Source organism: Chelonus insularis, unplaced genomic scaffold (assembly GCF_013357705.1).
Source record: "Chelonus insularis isolate UGA/USDA-ARS -01 unplaced genomic scaffold, ASM1335770v1 contig_88_pilon, whole genome shotgun sequence".
Lineage (NCBI taxonomy): Eukaryota > Metazoa > Arthropoda > Insecta > Hymenoptera > Braconidae > Chelonus > Chelonus insularis.
The window spans coordinates 4,671,992-4,698,737 of record NW_023276776.1 but is presented as its reverse complement, the minus strand read 5'-3'; the positions used below and the strand labels follow the sequence as shown (position 1 = coordinate 4,698,737).

At 29.4% G+C, this 26,746-nt stretch overlaps 1 protein-coding gene across 1 annotated transcript; it reads right to left on the bottom strand.

The window, feature by feature from the left end:
- Positions 1 to 12,121: 12,121 nt before the first annotated feature.
- Positions 12,122 to 25,885, bottom strand: LOC118071745 (myotubularin-related protein DDB_G0290005-like). The gene is made up of 3 exons (XM_035091091.1): positions 25,289 to 25,885; positions 21,609 to 21,883; positions 12,122 to 12,305 (listed from the first exon to the last, which is right to left on the bottom strand). Exons 2-3 carry the CDS (start codon positions 21,877 to 21,879, stop codon positions 12,199 to 12,201), a joined length of 378 nt encoding a protein of 125 aa, XP_034946982.1. The 5' UTR covers positions 21,880 to 21,883; positions 25,289 to 25,885; the 3' UTR covers positions 12,122 to 12,198.
- Between the last annotated feature and the right edge of the window lie 861 nt (positions 25,886 to 26,746).

The following is a 26,746-nucleotide window of genomic DNA, read 5'->3' as shown; positions in this document are numbered from 1 at the left end:
CCTAAAGAAGGCAATTCACAGCAATCATATTTCATTCAGCTTCTCTCAGCGCGCCCAATACACAAGCCCAAAAAGTGTTTATCTAGTCCAGGCTAAAACGCGCCCAATTCAAGCCCAAAATATATTTCTAGCCTAAACACGCGCCCAAATATTCAAGCACTATTTGTTACAGGCCTAAAACGCGCCCGCAATCAGAGCCCCAAAAATATGTTGCAGGCCTAAAACGCGCCAGCCATATACAGCCCAAAAATTTATTCCAGGCCTAAACGCGCGCCAATTCAAGCCAAAAATATTTTCGAGGCCTAAAAACGAAACGCGCCCATTCAAGCCAAAATATTTTCCAGGCCTAAAACGCGGCCCAATTCAAGCCCAAAAATTTATTCTAGGCACTAAAACGCGCCCAATTCAATTCAAGCCCAAAAATATTTTCTAGGCCTAAAACGCGCGCCCAATTCAAGCCCAAAAATATTTACAGGCTAAAACGCGCCAATGAAGCCCAAAATTTATTCCAGGCCTAAAACGCGCCCAATTCAAGCCCAAAAATTTATTCCAGGCCTAAAACACAAGCCTAATTCAAGCCCAAAAATATTTTCGAAATTTAGATTTTATTGAAGAATATAAATGCACGCGAAGATTTATAATTATTAAAGATTTTCATTTTTGCAATTGAATAATCAGCTTGGTGCGTCTACAAACGTTGTTATAAAAATTATTGGTAGAATCTACTGTTATACCATATATAAATACTTGCATTTGACAATACAAATCGTTTTTATATATTAAACTTTATACATGAATTTACAGTTGAAAAATGTGTTGTTCTCATTTTCTTCATTACAATTATCTGTTTGCATAGAAAATCATAATTTGGTGGGGAAAGTATGGATTATTGTAATTATAATAGTTTTATTGTAGTAATGATCGTGATTGTAATGCTGAATGTATTCAGAAGCTTGTTGATGGTACCACATAAGATGACTGCAAGATGAGGTCCTACTGGTGGTGGTAGTCAGATTCTGAGATGATTGATTCGTTAATGGAGCTTTCGTAGTTGTGATGATGGTGGGTGTTTGAATTTTTTGTTTTGCCTGCTGATAATGACGTGATGCTGAACTATCTACTGATATATCTGATGCTAATGGATGAACTAGCAGTTGGGTTAGGTATTCTTTCTTCTGATGAGTTTGATAATTTTTGGCAACTGAAAATATTAATTGTATAATAAGAGTAAGTATTAATATGAATGTTATAATCTGACTTATCTCATTGATGCAGATAACTTGACACTATTTGTTTTACCTTTTTCTCTTGGGTCGGACTGTTCGAATCATTGCTATTGCTTCTTTGTCGGAATTTTCTTTTTCTCGTTTGATGCTTTTTTCACTGCGTAAAATTGAATTCTATGATTAAACTGTTTTATTATAATATTTTGTGTCAATCACTCATGTTGTGAACGATTTTCATATAACTGTAATAGTATAAATAAAATCGTACATTTCTATAATTCTTTTATGGGAAAATTTTTTGTTTCTATTATTAACAATAAGGTAGATTACCGATCACGGGCGGTGCGAATTTTAAGGAAATTGATCAGTTATTTTTCAGCCAGAACCGCTCTTCGCTAATTCTTCTTCTCCTCCAGTCAGCTCGTCACTAAAAGCTAATAAAGTGCATTTTTTGTATTATTGCGCATTCACCAGTGATTCTAGAATGCTCTCTTCAATAAAAAGATTTGTTTTTGGATATAATGTCAATCTGGGAATGTAGAAAATGTTATTATTCTATTATAAAACCTATTTCTTCATCAAAAATTATTAAACTTCGTTACCTTAGATTGCTTGGTGGGCGTCAGGATATTTTTTGTTACATGCTGTTTATAAAAGCTTCATGCTGCAATCTACACATACGTCCAGGAATTCTGGGGTAACTAAAAATTAAAAATAATGATGAGAACGAGTGACTTCATTCATAAATTAATATGCCTGAAGAACTACGATCATTTACGTAATACATATTATTATATATATGCATTAATAGAAGAGATTTATGAATGTTAAAAAACGATTTTTTAATTATTTAAATCAATGTTTTTTAACTTTTAATAAATATTTTATAAGAATGAAAAAGCCTTAGTTATAAACACATTGGTAGTTTTATAATAAATAAATTTTATTTTATCGTAAAAAAATATTTTTTAACAGTTAAAATATTTTTTTAACAATTAATTAACCAACTTCAGTAACGCCACCTAACTTACCATAACCCAGAAAACTCATGTTTTATCAATTCACACCGTTTAACGCTCACTTCTTGCCTTATGCAATATCTTTTTAATTAATATAAATATGCATGAAATTAAACTAAAATCCTAATCTCCATTCGAATTGTATATCATTTTATATGAAAGAACCATGTAATCCACAATAAATATGAATTATATTCGTTAACATCATATTTTTTAATATTAAGAAGATTTATTAACTGTTAAAAATATATTTGTGTGTGCTGTAGCAAAGCTATGTTAAATAGTTAAGATATAAGTTTATGACTGTCACAAAATATTTTTCCACGGTTAAGAAGCCTCTTTATTATTACAAATCTCTTCTATCAGTGTGTACACTTACTTTTGATCTCCATTCTCTGCAGACGCAATGTTTTTGCAATTTTCACAAGAATCCAAGTATCCATATTCGTTTGTGTTCTCGAAGGTTCACTTGTTATGTTTGACAAACTCTGAATAAGTTCATTAGCATCTGAGGTGTTTTTTATTTTGCGTCACAACCTTGGCGCTTTTTGCCTGCTGAATTTCCTACGTTCAGCCATGATTTGTATCTTCAGTTCTTTCTTCTGATTTTTCCCTTTTTTGATTAACGATAAGACTTTCAAGATAATCTTGTTTTCTACAAAATATAATAAAATATTTCATTCCTATTTGATAATAGAAAATGTATTATAATAAACGTAGTTTTTCGACATACACTATATTTTAATAATTTCAATTATAATTTTTCGTTCTTAAAATTCAAATATTCACTGAACTATTTCACTTCAACTGTATGTACTTCACTCAATGCTAGCATCAAACTGAATTAAACGAACAAAAATCTATGCTGTCCAGAGTAGCAGAAATAAAAGAAAATACTTATTTTTTAAGGAAGGGATGGTGGATTTGTCTGAAAAGAAATGATGGAAATCCAAAAAACCGCCATAAACGTACTTAGGGAATAACAGCATATGTTTTTGTATTACAGAGAAGATTAAAAATATATTGTTTGTCGTACGTATTAAAAAAGTATCATTACAACTGAAAAGTATATAAAGTGGATGTACATGCTACGATTGTATATTTCACACCTACGAACGAACAGTAGACTTGCTCAAACCACGTTTACAATTTCCGTAAACACGTGATTTAAGATAGTCTAATTGTCTTTCCCAGATCTGAATATTATTTTTCGTTATAACCTGTGCAAAAAATTCAATCATTCTTAAATGAAAAAAATGAAGTTTTCGCGCGGGCCTGATGAAAAATATTATTCTCTTACCAATTACGCAAAGATATAAGTACGTGTTATGATTTATAATACAACTTATATTTTATTTAAATAAATCTTTCATGCGAATATAGTACAATAGACGTAATGTTTAATTTTTTTATACTTACTGCTGATTTGGAGGATTTTTGCATCATACAAAGTTGTTGATCCACCATCTATCCAAGGTAGTTTCACCCTTCCATCCTACTTTAATAAATTGCGGTTCTAAAACTTTGGAAATATCACTAATATTCACAACAGAAACTTCACTACTTTTCTACCCAAAATACTAACACACCCATGATGATTTCTTTTGTTTCATGATCGTTGTAGTTTACGTTATAAGAAAATATAGAATAGCGGATACACGTCATAATTGTTGGTGACAAACTTTTTCGACAGATAATATAAAGATTTGGGTTCATTGAGGAACTGTATACAATAAAATACCGTAAAGGTTTCGTCAACGTTCGGTATAGTTCGAGAGCAATAAAAATTCAGGTAAAAACTTATTATTTTCATGTATCACTATTAATGGTTACCAACAAAAGACTCAGTGAACGGAAATATTTCAAATATTACAGTATACTGGATATTTCAATTAATACAGTAAATAGTTTCGAGTGAAAACAATTTAATAACGGATTTGCAATGTTTTACATTGTGCAAAATTAAACCGTGGAAATAAAGAATCTGAAGAAACGAACCTGGAAAATCAAAGCGATAATATGGAGGTTTAGTGCATCAGGTAGTGCATATAGAGCTGAAGATAATAGTGAGGAAAATATCTCTGATTATGATGAGGAGGAGTTGGAACCACAACGCCAGATCGTAGAGGTAGACAATATGAGTTCAGAAGATGAAGAATTAGAGCAAATAAACCAGGAAATCAAAGCGATAATATGGAAGTTAGTCAATCAGGTAGTGCATCTGGAGCTGAAGGTAATAGTGACGAAAATATCTCTGATTACGATGAAGAGGAGTTGGAACCACAACGCCAGATCGTAGAGGTAGACAATATGAGTTCAGAAGATGAAGAATTAGAGCAAATAACCAGGAAATCAAAGCGATAATATGGAGGTTAGTCAATCAGGTAGTGCATCTGGAGCTGAAGGTAATAGTGACGAAAATATCTCTGATTACGATGAAGAGGAGTTGGAACCACAACGTCAGATCGTAGAGGTAGACAATATGAGTTCAGAAGATGAAGAATTAGAGCAAATAAACCAGGAAAATCAAAGCGATAATATGGAGGTTAGTCAATCAGGTAGTGCATCTGGAGCTGAAGGTAATAGTGACGAAAATATCTCTGATTACGATGAAGAGGGAGTTGGAACCACAACACCAGATCGTAGAGGTAGACAATATGAGTTCAGAAGATGAAGAATTAGAGCAAATAAACCAGGAAAATCAAAGCGATAATATGGAGGTTAGTCAATCAGGTAGTGCATCTGGAGCTGAAGGTAATAGTGACGAAAATATCTCTGATTATGATGAAGAGGAGTTGGAACCACAACGCCAGATCGTAGAGGTAGACAATATGAGTTCAGAAGATGAAGAATTAGAGCAAATAAACCAGGAAAATCAAAGCGATAATATGGAGGTTAGTCATCAGGTAGTGTATATGAAGCAAATACTTCTTATTATGATGAGAAGTTGAACTACAACACCAGGTAGTTGAGGGAGAGGATGGAGAATTGGACTATAAGTACTCAGAGAAATCTGAATGATCATATTGAATGTAAACGAATTTCGTCGAAATGAGGAAAGTCACAGTCAAGCTTTTGATGAAACAGATCACAGAGCAAACTCTGAAAACAATGAACGTCCTGTTGATGCATCAACTGATGAAGAATTAGATGATGATCCTCCTCTATATGAGAATGCTCCTATCACACTATCCGAAAGTATGTTGAGCATTTTTATGTACTCTATAAAACACAATTTAAGTGGTTGTGCTCTGTCCTGATTTGTTGTCAGTAATAAGTGCACACATACCACCGAATTCTCATCATAAAAAACTATCTATTTTTTCACAAAATATTTAACAATGACAATATTACGATGAAAAAACACTATTATTGCCCAGATTGTACAAACCGTTTGACTTCAGAGAACGCGGTTTGTGAATGTATCGCTAATGTAAATGACAGGCACGAACCGTTATATTTATTGAACTTTCGATCATTGATCAATTACAAGCCTTACTCCTTCGTGAAGGATTTCTTGACGATTTATCACAATCCCCAACAGCGTCAAAAAGAAAAAGATGGTATATAGAAGATATCTACGATGGTTGTGCTATATAAAGAGCACATGAAAGAAAATAATCCTGATTCTGAGGAATTTACATTTCATTTATGTGGTATACTGACGGTGTACCAATATTTAAATCCGCAAAATACAGTGTTTGGGCCATTTTACCTAATTATTAATGAACTGCCATATCAAAAAGAATTTCAAAGGAAAATATGATTTTAGCAGGCCTATGGTTTGGTTCTTCTGATCCTTTAGGTAAATTACTTCTTATATCCATTATATAATCAACTAGCCCAATTAAGAACTGGAATTCATGTAGAAGTTCCTAAATCTAATCGATTTAAAACTATTAAAGCATTAATTCTTTGTGGGAACTTGTGATGCAATCGCAAGATCTGATTTTTTGAATCACATTCGATTCAATGGAGATTATGGGCTGTACAAGATGCTTTTCCAAAGGATATACAATTAGAGAGGAAGGTGTATTTGGAATACTCACATCTATCCATTTGAAGGGGAATTTCTTAATCGAGATCTTGTATCTTATGAAACTTTTTCAATGATGGCAAGTACAAAAAAAAACCTGTCGTTGGTGTAAATGGTCCATCCATTTTGAGTAAAATAATGCCAAATTTTATTCGAGGCACAGCAATAGATGTCATGCACTGTGTTTTTCTAGGTGTAGTGAAGTATCTGACAAAATTATTGTTAGAGTGTTTCTTATCGCTACAAACTTGGAGTTTATACCATGTGCAAAATATCATAGATGAACGTCTGAAGCAGATAAAACCTCCAAATTTCATTAAACGAAAGCCTAGATCGTGGGTAAACATTCCAGTTATTTTAAAGCTAGTGAATGGCGATCTTTTTTTTCTTCTATTCATTACCGCTCTTTGAAGATTTAATGGAAGAAAATTATACAATCATTATTGTGAATTCGTCTATGGTATATATATATTAAATCAAAAATCAATAAGTAATGAATCTCTCAACATGAGCAGGCAACTTTTAAACATCATTTGTTGCAAAATTTCAATCTCTATATGATTCACAATTTGCAACTTTCAACCTTCACACCCTCCCAACATTTACCCGACGTCGTTCAAGATCTAGGCCCACTATGGGTAACGTCTTGTTTTCCTTTCGAAGATTTATTAGGTAAGATCAAAAATTTCGTTCATGGAACGCGATATATTGGACTACAAATATGTACAAAAATTATTAATTACTTATCAGTTGAAACAAAATTAAGAAGTTACCAAGAGAAAGTCATGTAGCAAAATTGTGTAATAAACTGAGAACAGTAGGTAAACGCACGTGTATAGAACGGCGAATCGGCAACAATACTTACGTACTTGGGAGAATGTGGTTATTAGAAGAAACTGCAGAAAGCCGAAACCTTCGATCGATACTACAAACGTCATCAAAATATAAACTCTACTGTAAGATATTTAAATTTTACCGTTTGAAAATAATAATCAATATTTTACTCCAAATTATATAATAGGAAAACATCATTTATTTCTTACTGTGTTAAGATTCATAGCAATGCACATTCAAAAGTAGGTTTTATTGAAGTATTTTGTAAAGGTATGTCATTGTAGAGTAAGTAAATGTGAATTAAACTGTGCTCAAGCTAAATTTATGCATGTTTTAATGAAGCAGTTGTAGACACGTCGTTTCATTTCAAAACTTCACTTCATGTGATGCAACCAAATATAATGGACATGATTCAAGCTACAATGTTACAAATAAGACAATACCGTATTTATATAAATTTGTAGCGGTAAATTCTTCAGATATATTTGTTAATATCAATTCATTGTAACCGTTTGTTTTGTTATAAACATTAACAGTAATATTTATATCGGAGAACCGAATAATATTAATGAATATTGTGAATAAAAGTATAAAATGCTTAAGAAAAAATTAATATCCATAAAGAATTATGAAAATTACAAGATTTTGATTCTTGTTCATTTACTTCTTATCATATTACCAACAAACACTTTTGAAAAAACATGTACAATCGATTATTGTTGTATAAAGGTTAATTTCATAAAAAGGATTTGTCTTTAACATGTAAGTATTTATATGTATAACAGTAGATTCTTACCCAATAATTTTTATAAACAAACGTGTAGACGCAACCCAATGCTGATATTTAATTGCAAAAATGAAAATCTTTTAATAATTTATAAAATATTCGCGTGCATTTATATCTTCCAATAAAATCTAAATTTCGAAAATATTTTTGGGGCTTGAATTAGGCGTGTTTTTTAGGCCTGGAATAAATTGTTTGGGCTTGAATTGGGGCGCGTTTTAGGCCCTGGGATAAATTTTTGGGCTTGAATTGGGCGCGTTTTAAGGCCTGTAAAAATATTTTTGGGCTTGAATTGGGCGCGTTTTTAGGCCTAGAAAATATTTTTGGGCTTGAATTGGGGCGCGTTTTAGGCCTAGAATAAATTTTTGGGCTTGAATTGGGCGCGTTTTAGGCCTCGTAAATATTTTTGGGCTTGAATTGGGCGCGTTTTAGGCCTCGAAAATATTGTTTGGGCTTGAATTGGGCGCGTTTGTAAGGCCTGCAAAATATTTTTGGGCTTGAATTGGGCGTGCTTTAAGGCCTGCAAAATATTTTTGGGCTTGAATTGGGCGTGCTTTAGGCCTGGAAAATGTTTTGGGCTTCAATTGGGCTCCTTAAAAATTTAGGCCTGTATTGGGGCTTGTTTTGGGCGCTGAAAATTTCTCTAAGTCAAGATTGACTCAATTGGGCCTGTATTGGGCTTATTTTTCATTTTGGGCGTGTTTTGGGCTCGTTTTGGGCCTATTTATTTTTACTCGGGGAATCAAATATATTTCGAGCACTTTGAAAATTTTGAATATTTTCTGTTGGATATTTGATCTGTTCGTTCATTTCGTATTATTAACATTATCAGTATTAAAAATGAAAATAATTAATTGAGAGGGATGATCATTTTATTTTAATAACATAATTTATCTTTTATAATTAAATATAATTTTTCCCGAGCATTAGTTAAATCAATATTATATTTCATATAATTTTAAAACGTGTGAAAGTGATGAACATAATACGTTTAAATGTTCAATTTATAATAATCATCATTTATTTCTCTGTGTTATTTTATCTTTTTAATAATTCAATTGTTTCTTTTACTTTTGGAATTTATTAAAACAATATTATATTTCAAAAATTTAAACTTTATTTTAGAAATTAAAAAAAAAATGATTCAGATAATTTATGTAATTAAAAGATAAATACTAATTTATATTTAATAGCCTATAACTTCTATTTCTAATGAATTAATCTGAATTTATAATCAGTGAAAATTTTCTGCAAATGAATATTCTAGCTTGATTAAAATTTAATATTTATTTAAAGTTGAAATAACTCCAACTTTATTCATTTTTTTAATTAGTTGTAAGTAACTACTTTGATGACATTCAAAGTATTTTTAGTAAGTTTTATTGTTTTTTATTTTAAAATGACACTTTTATAATAATAATAATAAATCAAACAAATGAGAATAATAATAATAACAATTTCTATATCACGTGGAAATTCATTAATACTTTATTCTACCAAACAACAACAAACTCCATGAAAAGTTACGAATTAAATAAATCTCCAAATGAAAATTCTTCCATTTCAAAATTACTCATTACAGTCTTTAACAAAAAGGAAACATTTCTTTGTGACTCAGTTGAACAAATAATCTGAAAGTTAAATAAACATCAAGTTAATTAATTTAACATGAAATAAGCATACACTGTATTTACGAGGTACTTAATACTTGATTCTGGCCAATATGGGGTAATATACTCTGAGAGAAATGTCTTGCTATGCATCTGGAGAGACTAAGACACTCAAGAATTATATTATACAACTACGAGGCATAAGGTATCTGTGGTTTCGCGACGTCTCTAGATACTACTGATCTTCACTCATGAGTGCTCAGAGTACGAGAAACACTCTCACATATATCGAGCATAGCAAGAAGAGAACATATAACAGAGTTGATGCATTTCTGGTTGCTTTACGCTTGAATCTACGTAGTAGACTGGTGCACTTGGTACTTCATTTTCATGAACAAGGGTCAGAAATAATTTTAAATGCCAAGGGAACTTGAAAGTGTCATACAGAAAAGCTGTTTCCAAGTCCATCTCACTGACAATCATATAAATGGACTTGAACTTTATGCTACGATGAAAATGGAGTCATGAAGTATTTTTTATCAAAATTTATCTGGATAAAAACTTTTATTAACGAAAATGGTGTTCATTATTAGGTGATTGGATGTGAGATGTTTTAGAAAATTCAATTAGAGTTCAAAGGGGAGAAAAAAAATTTATGAAAAAGGTTATTTTTTTGGATCAAGTGAATCCTCAGTAAAAATGAACGCAATTACTATTCTTTTATATTTTTTTTTTGCTAAAATTCATTTAGAAAGTTATTCGAGTGAGAAATCCGTAAAACGTTTAATTTGAAAATTTTTTGCACTAGAAGAAAATACCAGTTTTCATTTAAAAATGTTTTTACAGTTGAAAGGATTTTTTGAATGAACAATATCAATAATGGTCAAATCAAATTAGCTTTAATGAGTGAAATATAATTTCAATAAAAATCATATCTTCAATCAACCTAAATTATTTTATTACAAAAAAAAAATTTTTTATCCAATGTAAATTGAGGAAAACTTTTATTCAAACAGTAAAAAATAGTTAATTTACAAATTTTATAAATTAAAAGCATTAAAACAAAGTTAAATATTTATCGTTAAACAACCTAATCATTATATCAGAATAAAAATTATCAGCAAAGTTTTAAGCGAGTTTTACAAAAATAATTTTTAATTTAATTGCCAAGTATTTCTCTTTGGACTCATGTCAGTATTTTTAATTGGAACATTACATATATCTCATGAAGAGGTTGGTTTAAAAATATACTAGATTAATTATTTTTTTCATTTTAAATCTCTTTCTCCCTTCTTCAACCTTACTTCAACATTTATTAGTTCAAAAACAGTATCTTTGACTTTACTTTTTTATGACTATCTCTCTTGTTACATTTGAACTCTCCAACAGTACGATTAATCCAATTTTGCCCCACCAAATATCATGAAAAACATATTATTCAACATAAGTGAATATTTCAGAACCAAGTTTGTCATCGATTGAAAAGAAAAAAAACCAATTAGAGAAAAAATTTCTATTGTTCTGAAAGTAAGAAAGATATAGTCTAAGAGGTCTTACATAAAGCTCTCGAACCGCTGATGGAGCAAATTGGAGAAGAATAGAAGAGGAAGAATATCTAAAGTCCTAAGGAAGACTTTGATATCTCTTTCTTTTTCACCCTCCCTCCCTTCTTTTCTCTCACTCTCTTGATGATGAGACTGAAGTTGTGCATTACAGGATCCATTGACCTTATTCTCAAGTAAACTTTTTCATCCGTTCTACTTGTATTTAATTACATCATTTTCAACGCTCGAAAAAATGATATAATTATTTTGACAAGTATATATTTATAGCTGACGCTCAATGTTTTGTTTAAAAGGGCGTTGATAAGACCAAAACATACTTAGTAGGGTAGTAAAAAATTTTCTACTCATTTTTCTGCATCAAATTTATTTATATGAACATTCATCATAAAACTATTCGAAATATTTCATACATTGATAATAATTGAATCCCTCGAAAATATTTCCACGAAGTTTTATCATAATTATTGTTATCGAGAATATTTGATGATGCACAACAATGGTTTTGCTGGTGATGGGAGTGTTGTAATTGATGTGATATAGAGATTATGCATATGATTTTAATATTAATCAATTCAAAATGATAGTAAACCAACATCAGAAAGTAAATCAAGGATTATACCAGCAATATTAACTTTAAAAAAACAGATTTTTACATGTAAATAAAATAAGTTCATTACACGATTAAAAAGTAAATAGGTGAAGATGGAAATAGTAAAAGTAACTTTTTTATCTATATTTCCTAATGAAATTTTAAATCAGCAAATTTTTGTAATGAGATCATCAATATTCTGAATTTATATAAAGCATCAAAAAAAAAGGAAAGAAAGATCACGATGAATATATTGATGAATATTGAATAAATAACTAAATATAGCTGCTTATTAGATTGAAAGCTATTGTGAGATTGACTATCTTTATTTATCTAACTGTTATTATTTCATAAGTAAATTGCAGTCATATTATTTTCAATGATGATAAACAACATTTTTTATTTTTCTGTATAAAACGTTTCTTTTTTTTTATTACTTTTGACATTCACTTCTTTATTGATAACATCAACTTTCCTGCATCATATATACTAGCACTTTCACATTTTATCCATCCTTGTCTTATTTTCTAACGCTTCAACTACATGAGGTACCTTTTTCTGTTCCGCTTTTCAAAGGATCAATAGTGCAATACTTTTTTCTTGCTTCAGCCTCAAGTTTTACCACGAAAATCTTCAATATTCCTAACAAAGATACATATGAAATTGGAATGAAATCGATTTTTATTTTTTTTATTAACTAAATTTTATATTAACTGATTTTTGTTTTATACATATTTTACATAATAAATGAAAAACTTGATTATCATTGAAGTCCATTAAAACAGAAATATCTTCAGAAGTTTGTTCTTATAACAGTCTAGATTTCGATTAGATTAAGATTAATATTTTCATATACTTCGAAAAACATTTAACTAGATTAGAATAAAAAAAGTGAAATGTCTCTTCTAGAAGTCATAACTTCCAAGTATATCAAGGTTTTCAGCAGATAGATAATACCTCTAGAAGTCTCATGCTCGATTATATCTCCAACACATGACTTCTAGAGGTTTAACACCTTTTGACATACGATCAGATCTGAAAGATATTACTTAGATAGTACTTGCTTTTATTTTTACTTTAATTACTTAAAGAATTCTAGGCCAACTTCATGATCACTAATTGTTCTATAATCACTATTCTATCGAGTTATTAACAGTTTCAAGGAGAAGTTTCTAGTGTAGACCTTCAGAGTCCAATCTCCATCATGACTTGTCATTTTATTTCAGTTGGAGATATAATTTATTACAACATCACAATCTGTTTCTATACATTAATTAAAATTTGCATCTAAAAAAAAACAGGCAGCTAAATTGATAAAGTTATGATTACGTATCGAGGGTAATAGTTGTCATCAATCCATTAGCTTTGTCTCTTGATATTGATTATATTTGATAAAGTATCATAGTAACGTGGGAGAAGCGTTCGATATTGTCAACACAATAGACTAGTTCTTCTTAGGATCTATTATCATCAAATTACTTCGCATGCAGTTTGGAGTTGGAAGTTATAATAATTATGTTTAACTTATTATTACATATTCAGTGGTTTAATTGAAATATTGATGAGCTACAAATGTGTTCTAAATATTTTATGCAAAATAAATAAACAAAGTAAATGAGCAGTAACTGTAGCTAGTAAATAAGTAAATAATCATTGAATCAGCACGATGAAATTATCTTGTTTATAATAAAGAATTAAAATCCATAAAATAAATCATTTTGATTGGAATTCACAAAAGAATAAATCTTTATTTGAATTCCATTTTTTTGTATAATTATTTGTACTATTAAATAATATATTAACATGCACATAAGGTGTTTGAAATTTTTGTATTATATTAATAAATAAACTGCATATATCAATTCTACTTGATGATAAATATATATATATAAATTTCTATGAGAAAAAAACATCAAAGAGATATTCCAATCAACTCATTTAAGTTCACGCTTTATTTTACTATTAAATAATTTAATTAGTTTTCACTCAAAGCGTTTTTGTAAATAACGTATTTGTTAAATCCAAGTGTATATTCAATTTTTTATTAAATTCAATTAAATCTTTGAGAATGTCAGACATGTTTTATTTATTGTTAGTGTTATGACGTGGGGTTTTTCCTCTTTTTTTTTTTAGCAAGTTAGATATATCCAGCTTAATTAAAGGGAGTATTTTATTGAGTGAATTTGTGATGGTTTTAATAACTTACAAGCTTCTAAAATAAATTTCTCCTAACGTGGAACCATAATTTTTTGTTTCAACATCAAATTATCAAAACTATAAATCTTCTCAATATATTCTTCAATTAAATTCATTGACATTTTTCAATTAAAAAAAAAACTAGATTGAATTAAACATCATAATGAAAGAAATACATATCATTTAAAAGAAAAAATAAATGTTCCTTAAACATCTGTAAGAACTGATGATTTAATGAAATAAAGTATTCCACGCGATTTTATGATAATTCATGAGTTTCTTAAATGAATTCCCCTATCGTCCGAATATTTTTTATTCATAAAATAATAACTCAGTAAAAAACTACACCCAATTACAATTTAATAAATTATATTAACCCTCGTTCCAAACGAGCCATCGATGAACAAAAAAACGTCTTAATTACTTGTTAGGATATCCGTATCTGTTGAGACATTTTTTATTGATTAGTTGGGTGTTTTAATTCAACTAGCTATTATCCTTTCACTCCACTTCTCCTGTAACCTCACGTCGAACAGTAAGTTTTAATGGAACTGGCAAATCGGATTACCAGGCCCTCAGGATTTCAGTTTTGTAATAGTTATTGACAAATTATGTTGTTCTTTTAACTTTATAAAAAACTTATACATCTAGATAAACCTTCTTTTTTATCAATTAATGTGTAATCAATAAATGAAAACTCATTTATTATTTATTTAATCAATCTGAAGGTTCATTTTACATATAGACGAATATTTTATTTTTTATTTAAATGATTACTTTTGAAAGCTACCGAGCTGTGAAGATGATCAGATAGAATTAAAATTTACTATATGCAGTAGAATTAAATTATCCTGCTACTCGATACGTGCACATGTTCCAATTTAATTCCACCTTGCAATCAAAGGGTTGATTATTAGGAGCTTTTATCAGTGATAAATTTCATTGCAACGACTTCTTTTGATTTTTTTCACACAATTCAAACACTACTCTTTTAATGTCAACATATGATGAAAAAAGTGAATTAGTACTATAATAAATAACCTGACGCGACATTTTTTTAACACACTTCACTAGTGGATCAAGTTTTATTCAAGTCAAGTGTTCAATCAAAAGGTCAATAAGGTCAAAAATAGTATTGGATATTGCTAGGATATATAAGAAATAGAGAAAGAAATGCAATAAACTGCATATGAAGTTTAGAAGTAGTCTTAGAAAAGAACAAGTTTTCAACTTTGAGTGATACAACATGGATTTCTTTAAGATCTCGGAATCAAGAAGATTTTTCTTCTATTGAAAATTGAACTTAAGAGAACTCGAGCCTACTATCTTCTCGCATCCTAGATTATATTAAATATAACTGGATGTGATCAACAGCTGTTTCTAGATCACCCCTTTTGTCTCCTTTAATTAATAGGTAGAATCTATAGAGAGTAAAGGAAGACGTGGAAACCTGAGAATTATGCTCATTTGTCTTTCATTTGTAAGCAACTGGTAGACAAGTATATTATTAATTGTCTTTCTTTACTTGTGACAATGAAAGAAGATATCTGACAATCACAATAAGGCAGTATTTCATTGACAGCATTTTATTGCCCAATTTATTATATTTCTTAAAAATTTCATTCTTTTAAATAATAAAAACAAATATTTTTCATTTTAAGTTGAAATAATAAAATAGCTAATAAGTACTCTATTTACTTTAATAAAAAATTTTATTCTAAATATTGAAATTATCTATTAATTATTATCATTTTATTATAAAAAATTTATTCTGAGCGATTAGACTAATTACTGAAGCATTTACATGAAAATAATTTTAGAAAAATAATAGTTTATCTCTAAAAGAAAATCTAATGTTGAATAAATTGAATGGTTTGCTTGAAAAAGCATTTATCAGCAACTTTTAAGAATGAATATTCTCCACTGCAGTGATTTTATCTAAAAATCAGACGAATATGGAGTTGGCGAGAATGGCGTAGGGGTAACCAGAGCATTCAGTATAGAGATTCATGTGGTTTCATCTCAATTATGTGACCTAGGACATATAGGGTGTGGTCGGAATCCATGAAGTAAAGGGAAAATTCATCCTTTAAGCAGCAAGGTGTAGAGAGCGATCAATATCCGTTGTCTTTTTATTCCAGAAAAAGTTCATTGATTATGACGAAATTCATTAAACAATTAACATGTCCACAGAATTATTTAAAATTTGCCAATAACTCTTATGTAAATATATTAAGTCGATTGGCTTTGAATGAGAACTAAACTGTTTATGTTGTGAATATAATATAATAAATATTTATTCAACATACAAAGAGAATAAAAGCTGTTCTAGAAACGAAAGAGATATGATTGGAATACAGAAAATCGTCGACAGGAAATATGGTCCTTGGCGGTCAGACAATTGAGTTATTTTTGTGGACGTCTCTAGTGTGAATCCCATCGATTTTGCATAATCGAATAAGACCGCCATCACCGAGCCTTTATATCTATATATATATATATAATCTGTCTTGCTCACGTTATCAAGAGTGACATGATAAATACGTTAAAGGTTCAGGTAAATTATCAATATTATCCTGTCGATCAAAAAATACTATGCTTCTTCGTATTTAGTGTACCAAGTCAATTTAAATAATTCCATGTTGAGTGGAATTGAAATTTTATCATGTAGGGTTTATTTAGTATTTATGAATACATAATTATTTCATCGTTTGATAAATATTATTATTAATTGTATTGATGCAATTATTATTATTATTATGCTTTACTATTATTATTATCATAAATAATTGGGATGTATATCCAAAATTATTCGATTTTCAATAAAATAAAACTGCAATAAAAAATAAAATATAAAATAATAAAATATTTTCGTATTAATAAATATTTTCTATAAAAATTAATTAATGTATACAAATTAGTAAAAAAAATTTTTGAATCTAAATGCATGAATTTTATATATAATGTTATATGTTTAATGAAAATGATTAAAGAGTCAATTTAATTTAAGAGATTTCTACTTGACGAATTTATTTTATTTAGTGGAGGCTAGATTTATTGAAGGTATTTGTACAGAAATTGCAACAGATTACTAGTGGAAAACTCGTTAAGTTTTATACTCACGTGTGTTCAAATCAAATGTAAAAACTACTCTCACCGTGAAGAAAAGCTCGTTATTCTTCTGAAGATTTTGCTATCATACCTCTTGCTATCTTTTCGTTTTCGCTTACTCGCTGTGAGTTGATTTCACGGGAAAAGGAAACTTCGTAATGATAATTAACACATCAGATAATTGGACTTTTCATTGAGTACTTTTTCAAAATTCCATTCGTTAAAAATAATTAAAAATATTTTTAAAAATTTCTGGCTACATTCCAAATGCAATAAATCATTACTAAGCTAAACGAAGGCTTTACTATAATGTATATATTATTGTTGTTTAATTTTTTTCTCAGCAATAATAAAAATTAATTAATTAAGCTATACATGCTCTTTATAGCCCATTATTCTTATTATATATTTATCTGTCTTTATGAAGTATTTATTTTTTTTTAATGGCTTTAAAAAGAAATTATAGCGATACAATAAATAAGTTGTTTGTTGAGCTACTAGAAATTGAAAGTTGAAAGGACAGGAAATCACAGGAGGCAAACTTCGCACTTGTCGCAGTGCCAACTCCGGTCAATTACCGAATAGTCAGGCTCACTTGGGTTATGCTAATGGACGTTTACACGAATGCTTTGTCATTGCAAACACAAGTCAGCCTATATAGCTTCTAGATAACAGATAAGCAACCCTGATACAATTCATATCCAGGTAAACGGAGAGACGAATTGCATTTGATGAAAGCTGCTTCAATGTGGTTTTTAATTAATTAATCCCATTCACTTTAATACGCACTAATTACTTCATTATTCGATAATTATTATTGTTTAAAAATATTCCTGAACAAAAAATACAAAAGCATATAAACCAACTTTATTAAGAATTTTTTACACATTAAAATATTTATTGTTTCATAAAAATTTTTGTAGTTCATTTGATGTAATCAAAGTTATACTCCCAGCAATCTCGGATAAAAATTTCCCTATATTATCATGAAATCATGGTGAATTAATATTTTTTATGACATTTTGTCGTAGTATTTTCTTAACTTTTCAAAACAAAATTAATTTTTTCGCCATCAAAATTTTTTTCTTTTCTTATAATTATCCATTCACTTATATCTTCTATCATAAAAAAGGCTATAGAAGGCCCTAAAATTTTTATACACCAACTTTATTACCTTTGAATAACGTGGATAGCGATTATGAATAGAATGAATGTTGCCTGAATAAAATCGGTGCAGTAGTTTTGAAGATATCATGACCATTCGTTCCAAAAACGTAGGACTTTGAAGTAGGACTTGACTGTAAACCGACAGCTTGACTATAAACCTTTATAACTCCAACAATTTTCGACATTTTCTAGAGATTCTTTCGTGTACTTATTTTAAAAAGTTATTGGGTAGTAAAACATGAACACAGAAAAAGATTCAACTTTTTTTGATCCGAAAAACTAAGAATCTTTACTACATATTTTTCAATAACATTACTAGAATATTTTACCAAAACAAACTCCAAACAAATCTGTTCATTCTCTTAAATTAAATCCTTAGTTAAATTTGAAACTATTTGCAATATAATGAGAAATATATTCTAAATTAAACAAAAATTATTTGTTTTAGGTAAAACAGCAAAAATTTCCATCTAAAAAATGTAATTTATGTCAATTAAATGAAACTTTTTTAGTATTATTATAATTGTTATATAAACAGCGAGAGAATTAAAGTAAATTATGAGGAAAAAATAATTTCAACATACTTAAAAAATGAAAAAAAAAGATTTGTTTCTTTGTTTCAGTTTTAAGATCAAAAGAATATTGTTCAAAGACAGTGTTTTTTTGAATATTTCCTGTTGCTATGGAGACTTTTCCAAACCCTTCACTGACTGATGTAGATCTGTGTACATATATGCATGTTATTTGCGAATAGGTTTGTTAACAAGATCCTGTCGTCTAGTTTTCGCTTTGTATATAAAGTGAATGTGTTCCCATTCGATGAAAGTATACGTTCGAGGCACATTGGAAAAATCATCTCTCACTTCAAACCACTGGAAGAAAATTCGACAGCTGTAATTTTTTTTTTCATACACTACTCAAAAAATATATCATTCAATTTGTCAGGTTTCATTCAATTTTTTTAAAGAAAGAAAAAAAAGGAGACAAGAATAATTCAATTATAAGCCATACAATAAATTTACATGAGAGCAAAAGACGAGTAAATAATAGTCGGTCAGTGGCGCATGAAAATTTGTGTCAAGATCAGCTTAGGAATAGCGAGAATAAGAGAGAAAGAGGATGAAGGTGATTCAACTAATTCAAACATCAGAAAACTTTGAATGTTTAAGATATAAATAAAAAGTCTGAAGGGCTTAGAAAAATTAATTTTCACGTTCCATATACTTTCTAAATATTATTACACTTTCATTGTTTTATTATTCAACTCTTGTCATCACGTCTTACGTAGCAATTTAGACGGGAATGAATGTTACAGATGTTGTTAGAATGTAAAATTACAACTGAATACGAGATACATCAGTTGTTGACTACTCCCTTTAATCTCTCGCACGTTTTAAATGTTTCTGTTGGTTTAATTGCTTTTTTTACCCCACGTTCTACTCGTAAACTTGCTATTATTTATGAGAGCTAATAGAAACGGATGATATAAAACACACCTTCATCATAGCTGAGTGTATTGTATTATATTGATACCAACCTTCAATGGAGAATCTTCAACTGGACTGTCTAAAATTTATTATCAGTCTTAATCAAGAGATGCTCTATAAATAGATGTCCTTTCAATTAACTCGAGTTTAAGTTTACATAAAGACCATGAAATTGTTTGAAAGAAGCTTCTTCCGCTAGATAATAAGCTAATGATGACTAATAAAGAGATTTTATCTCTAAAATGTAAGAACGATCGATAAAGTTGATAGATGATTTACTATCAAATATAAAAATGTTTTTTCGGGAGCTATTTAGATTTATGGGTAGAAGTTTTTCTCTTTTTTCGGGTTGAGCACAAAAGTCTTGATAAAAAAAATATTTTTATCAGAGATTGATGATTTTTTATTTATTTTTAAAATACTTCCAAGTTTGCAAAGAAAACCAAATTCTAAAGAGATATTTTTTCGATTGGAAAAATTGTTTTTTTTTTTTTTGAGCTTCAAAAGATAGTATTTTCAACTCACGTATTCTTTTCACATGTTATGCCCATTTTTCGATAGAAAATTTTATTTCTGAATACTATAAAATTATATAAAAATGCCATTTAAGTTTTTTCTTTTTTGAGTATTTACAAAACTTTTTTCAATACATTACTGAACCTGATAATTAATTAATTCAAATTATTCAGGGCAAAGATTAGTGTCTATATTTTTATTTAAATGGAATATAAAAAAAATTGTAAAACTAAAATTCGAACCAAATGGTTTACTTAAATAGAATATAAAATGGATGTAAAAAAATTCTTTAACCCAATTTCTACATAGAAAATTTTCTACTTTACATTTTTCAATCCAAAAATAAATAAATTTATGAAGAAAAAAAAAGCCAAGAATAAAAAATGATTTTAAATTAACTTTTGCATATTCAAAACTAGGCCATCTTTTTTACAAGAGAATTTTTTTTCCTTATTTTTTTTCACAGATACAAATGATTCAAAGAATTAATATTTAATTCCAAACAAATGACATGTAACATTACATGTACATGTAAAGAAAATGTGTGTAAATAACCCGAAATTTTATGTATATCATCGAAGAATGCTTTAAAGGTCTGCGAATTATTAGAAAGCAAGGATGAAAGATGAAAAATGTGCGATGTTAGAATTATTTATGCCTATATATTGACTTGCTAATGGCGACGAAATTTAACATTCAAATCTCTCTTGTACGCTATATCCTACCACCCCCTTTTGTTTTCTTTTGCCACCGTTTTATCTTGAATATGTATTAAAATAATGCAAAAAGAATATTCTAACGAGTCGAGAAAAATTCGATTAACCTCACTACACTGAAAAAACGATGTATTCAAATAACCAAAATAATTAAAAGGAAATTCATATTCGTTATTTCTTTATACACTTCAGTGAATTCCAAACAATACCATAAAGACTCATCAATAATAAACTCTCTGAACAAAAATTTAATAACAATAAATAATTCCAACTAAGATTCTCTTTATGAACAAAGTTTATTTATCATCAAGAAAAAAAAACAAAACTTTGTCTTTGGTTTTTTCAAATTCATTTCTAACAAATGAATGAATATTGAAAAAATGTTTCCATACATAATTCAAACTTTTTCCCTCCTAAATATCAGTGTTTTTTTTATTTGAAAACAATATTGACATTCCAAAGATATTTTGTAAAAAGCTCTGAATAAATTTAATCCATTGATTATAATCAAATGTATTTTTTTGTGAGCTTTAAAAAAAATTTAAATTTTTTTCCGGCTGTTTTACTATCAATAAAAAAAAATACTCTTGCCATTTATCATTGGGGTTATTCACCAATATTTGTCTATTTTACTCAGAAACTGTAAATTCCCTCTGCTATATTCAAATTACAATAAAAAACAATAAAAAAGTGATTTATTCATTGACAGTAAATTAAAGAGGTTTTTAATAGAGTTAGATAGAGAAACTTACCATATGAAATTAGACCACTGTTGAGCATTGACAATTTGATCTGACTTGGTATTGAGGCAAGACTTGTTCCAGTGTTAAGATGACGTTTTCGGGGTGGTTTCTCAGGAGTTCTTGGTGCACTTCTACTTCTGTGGTGATGATGATGCTTTCTATGAGAGTGTGAGTGGGAGTGAGAACCACCACCAGTCGATGCGGCGCCTGTTCGGTCTGAACTAACACTACTAAAACCCACCACCGCTCCTGCACTTGATTGGGTACGTAAAGAAGACATTTTTCTAGAAAAAAGTAAGACAATAATAAAAACATAAGAATGGAAAAAATATTGTTACATTTGAATAGATCAGATGAACCCAGAAAAGTGACAATAAAAAGCATCTTATGAGCCAACTGGCATCATCGAGTAATAACATTTTTTATTTTCCTCTTTAAGCAATAGCCAGCTTCAATTCTTTTTATCGCTCACAAATCGTGCTGAGCATTTCGCATATCTCTTAAAGTAAAAATTAAGAAAAAAAAAACAAGTCACTCATTGATAATGATATGCAAGAAAGGTACACATTTAGATAAGCAATTTGGAATAATTTTATTCTATTAGTGATCTAGTATTTTTTTTTCTCCCTTGCCAAAGACGAAAGAAATGTGAGAATTCTTTTTGTTCCTTCATCGTAAAATCTCAGGGAAGTAGAAAATGAAAAAAGATAGCAAAGGATTTAAGTCAGAACGAGTAGTGAATTTAATCAACGAGTATCTGATTCCTTTTTGATTATATCTAGCGGCTTATCTATCAGAACTATAGACTTGAAGAATCTCTCATCACAAAAACAAACTTCACGACAACAATTGATTTTCCATTTTCAAGTTAAAACTATTATTTAAACTTTATTTTCTATTTACCTAACTCATTTTCTATCATAAAAAGTCACAAAATCAAAAATTCAATGCTAATTTTGTTTTTACTTTTTCAAACTTATCACTACAACTATTTCAATTTTGAAACAACTTTCCAAGTGTAGAGATGACAAAACTAAAATATTTGGTTTGACCAACAAGATTCTTGTAAGACATAAGTGCTCTTAAATTTTTTGTCTCAGCTTCCAAAAATTCCGCCAAACTTTTGCGAATGTTGGCTTATCCTATACTTGTAGGTCAAGACCCTTATCCTGAATTTTCCTTCAACATATAAGACAATGACTTTCAGAATTTTAGAAATATTTAGTTTGTTAGATAAGTTGATATAGGAAATAGAAGAGAAGGCAAATGAAAAGTAGAAAAGAGATAGTATATTTCTAGAGACAGTAGAGGAAATTCTCGTGAAGATGGAGTTTGGAATTTGATCCTGTTTACTCGGTTGAACGTGATACCGGAAGAATTTTTGCGATAATTTTCATCCTCTTTGCTTCAATTTACCAGATAAAAAATTATTTGTGGTAAAACTAGGGTGAATAAGTATAAGAACTTGAAAAATCTTTCTGCTTTTTATTTAGCTTTATTCTAAAACAGTAGAGATTTAATAAAATAAAGAAAAAACCTTATTCAATATGAGTCTATGTATTGAAAATTATTTTTAATAAAAATATTTCAGCATGGAAATATAAAGTCATAGAAAGAAACAATTAAAAATTTTCATTTATATTTTTATTACAAAAAATTTGAGAAGAAAATAATTTTTACAAGTTTTTGTATGTTGTTATTAATAGACTTGTTAACAAAGAACTTGGAAAAAAAATAAATTCGTACGAAATAAACATTGAGCAAAGGAAACACACTCGACGTATTTACTTAATCTAAAATTAATGCTAGATATTTACTTAATCTTATTAATAACTTAATGACAAAATAATTGTTTCTTTTCTCTTATGCGTGAAAATGAGTATTAATAGTATCACATATCGATCATACCGTCATAAGATCCGGTATGTTGGTGTTTTTTGATCTCATATCTATATTCGTTCCGGATCTGTACTCGAAATTTTTGAATGATCAAATTGCCAGCATCCAAATGGAACGATCTTTTCACCCGAAACCTATAACTGCCACCATTCGTGTAATAATTCCGTTCTAAATTCAGTTATGCTGATTGCGTCTGAATTAAAGCGGTGAACCAATAGTATATTAGTGATGTTATGCATCAGAAAATGACGTCAATTTTACTGTAGTACCTTTATCGAAAATACACTATGTTACATTTCACTTGTAGATTAACGGTCATATTGCTGTTACATAAATCATCTTTTACTGTTTTGAGTTGTTTATATTTATAATTAACAAAAATCTAGTAGTGCAATAATTTTTTTGTTCATTATTAAAACTATTTTTGTCATTAGGTCAATGACTTTCTTGTTTACATATGAAGAAAGTAATTGATTGTGGAATTTATTGAAAATATTCCTTATTTTTTTAGTGATAATAATACTACTTCTAAAATTAATACTGAAAAGAGGGAATTATGTTTCAAAATGTTTAATAAAAGTTAATTTTACTGAAAGTATATATATACATAATCTTATGAAATTTATTTCAAAAGAGAAAAATCGGATTTGAACAATGATTGAAACAGAAAGTATTTTAGATGAGTGAATAAAAATTCCAATCCCATAGCTAATATCTAGATAAACAAATAATTCTTTTGATGAATTTTTTTCATTAATTTTCAAAATACAATTGACGAAAAAAAGAATAACAGCTAGGTTAGGTGGAATAAAAGAATGAATAAACAAATGATTGGTAGAAAAAAAAAATTTTTATTTCAACAACTGACAGGATTTTATCCAATTGAGAATTCAAATAAAAATTTAAAAAATAGAGTTATAAATCGTCTCAGTGATTTTTAGATTGCACTAGCCATTATTATCGTGCATAGATACTTTTGTTATCTTGTGGAAAAAGAGTAGATAAGCCTTTCCAGCGGTGTTTTGATAAATAACTGAAACAGCAAAGTGGTCTGACCATATCACCTACATATCTACTGGGAAATAAGATAGTTCTCATTCTTCAGAGGATTCCAGCGACTCGTTTCAGTATCATCTAACATACATAACTATATCGGTTATGCAGGTCGTATATAATCTTTGAAAATTTATTGCTATTGACAAATGTTTTTACGACACTTGTCTGACCTTGTCTAGACTAATCTACTGATCACATATAAAAGTAACGACGCAGAAAATTCGTCAGATATTCTGATATATGTCAAAATGTCCAAACAAACATTCTCTTCTCTGTAAACATAAATTTCCAATGCAGATGATCATTGCAAATAAAATATAAAATAATATTATTTAAAAAAATATTACATATGAATAAGAAAAAAAATATAGGTCATAAATGATTAATGAAATCACAATATCAGACAATTTTTACATAAACATCATAAAAAAGTATTAAGAAAATCATAATCAAACTATGTCATTATTTATCCCTATTACCCTCACCAATGACAAACAATTATTTAAAGATAAACTCTTGATGTTGCATGCACGAATATCTATACACGTGTCACACTGTTAACATTTTAACCGGGCTTTGTGTGATAATATAACAACAAAATCCATATCAATACATCATTTATCGACATTCACATATCGCAATCTAAACAACAACAACAACAACATCAGTGACAATAAAACACTTAAATTACTAGAACAATCTAAATTGACACTTTAATAAACAAAAAAACATACCTTCAATTTATCACACTGACCACTAAATTGTTTATTACTCAGCACAACACTTAATTACTATGTACCCACTTTCACTCTATTTTTATTATTTATTAATCACACATTCACACACACACCGATTGACATCAAAATAACCACGACTGTAATAAACAGCAACAATAATAGAAATAATAATAACTGCGACAATTATAGTAGTTGTAATAATAATAAAATTATACTAATAATAATAATGAAAAATGTGAAAAATATTCAGAACATTTTTAAAGTAGGATGCATAGAGCACGTAATGTTATTAATGTAGTCTGACAGAAGTGAATGGACGAGTAAACAGGGAGAAAAAAAAACGAGGCACAAGACACACCGAGAACGCGGAAAAATATTCGTGCGTGCTGCGATGTTACGCAGAACCGGTGGGAGACTGGCAGTCCCGTGGTGTAGCTACTGAGTCGTTGTTGGCGTCGAGCCGCTGAGGATGCTGGGTGGGTGGGCTGGCAGCCGCCGCCGACGCGACGAGCTCGCGCGGTAGAAGCAACCCTGCTTGGCAGGGCCGCGACGGCGACGCTTCTTTGCGAGGGCGTGGTCCCGTCACGAGCGCTTGCCACATTACATATCCAGCACTAGGACTGACAACATGACCACCAGCATCATCATCAGCATCTTATGATCAAGACCATGAATTTCTTGTAAAGGTCAGGGACTTGGTCATCATCATCATCATCATCACCAGCATTTACTCTATTCATCACTATCAGAAATAAGGTCTGTGATGGATAAATTCTCAAGGGTGTTGAATAAAATTCAAAAGCACTGGGAATAATTTTTTTGTTCATTTTTTAGATCCTGAGCTAATGTCTAGCTTAGAAGTTGAAGAATGATGGAATCAACGAAAAGTTTATTGGTGATTGATGATTGTACTATTTCGGTATTCTCAGTTGATGTCATGTTTTAATTAAAGTCATTTTTACTGAAGGAATTAGCTGATCTTCATATATGGATTTGTTTATCTTAAAGATGTTAGTAGCTTCTCGTAGCTTTTTCACACAGGCTTCTTCATAAACCCCAACGGTCAAAGACAGCCTCCAGGGGATCGGAAGGGATAAAAGTTGTAGGTAAAAGTCGTCAGAAGATGAAGGAAAGCTCAGGAAAAACCTTTTTAAGTTGCTTTGTGCAATCAGAACAATTTTAAAAGTTCTTATTTACGAAAGGTAATTTGAGTTCTTGTTATAAGCTTCACGATCTTTTGTTTTGTAGTACAAAAGGTAGTAAATTTATTCGATCAATGTTATTTATAAAATTCTGTTTATGGTAATACACTTGAAGTTTTATGATGGTGAATAAATTGTAGTAGAGATAATAAAGAGGGAAACAATGAAGTACGTTTGACACTCACAAGTATGAAAATATACTTCTAAGTAAAATAACCAGATTTCCTTTTAACTTCTCCCCGCAAAAGGATGA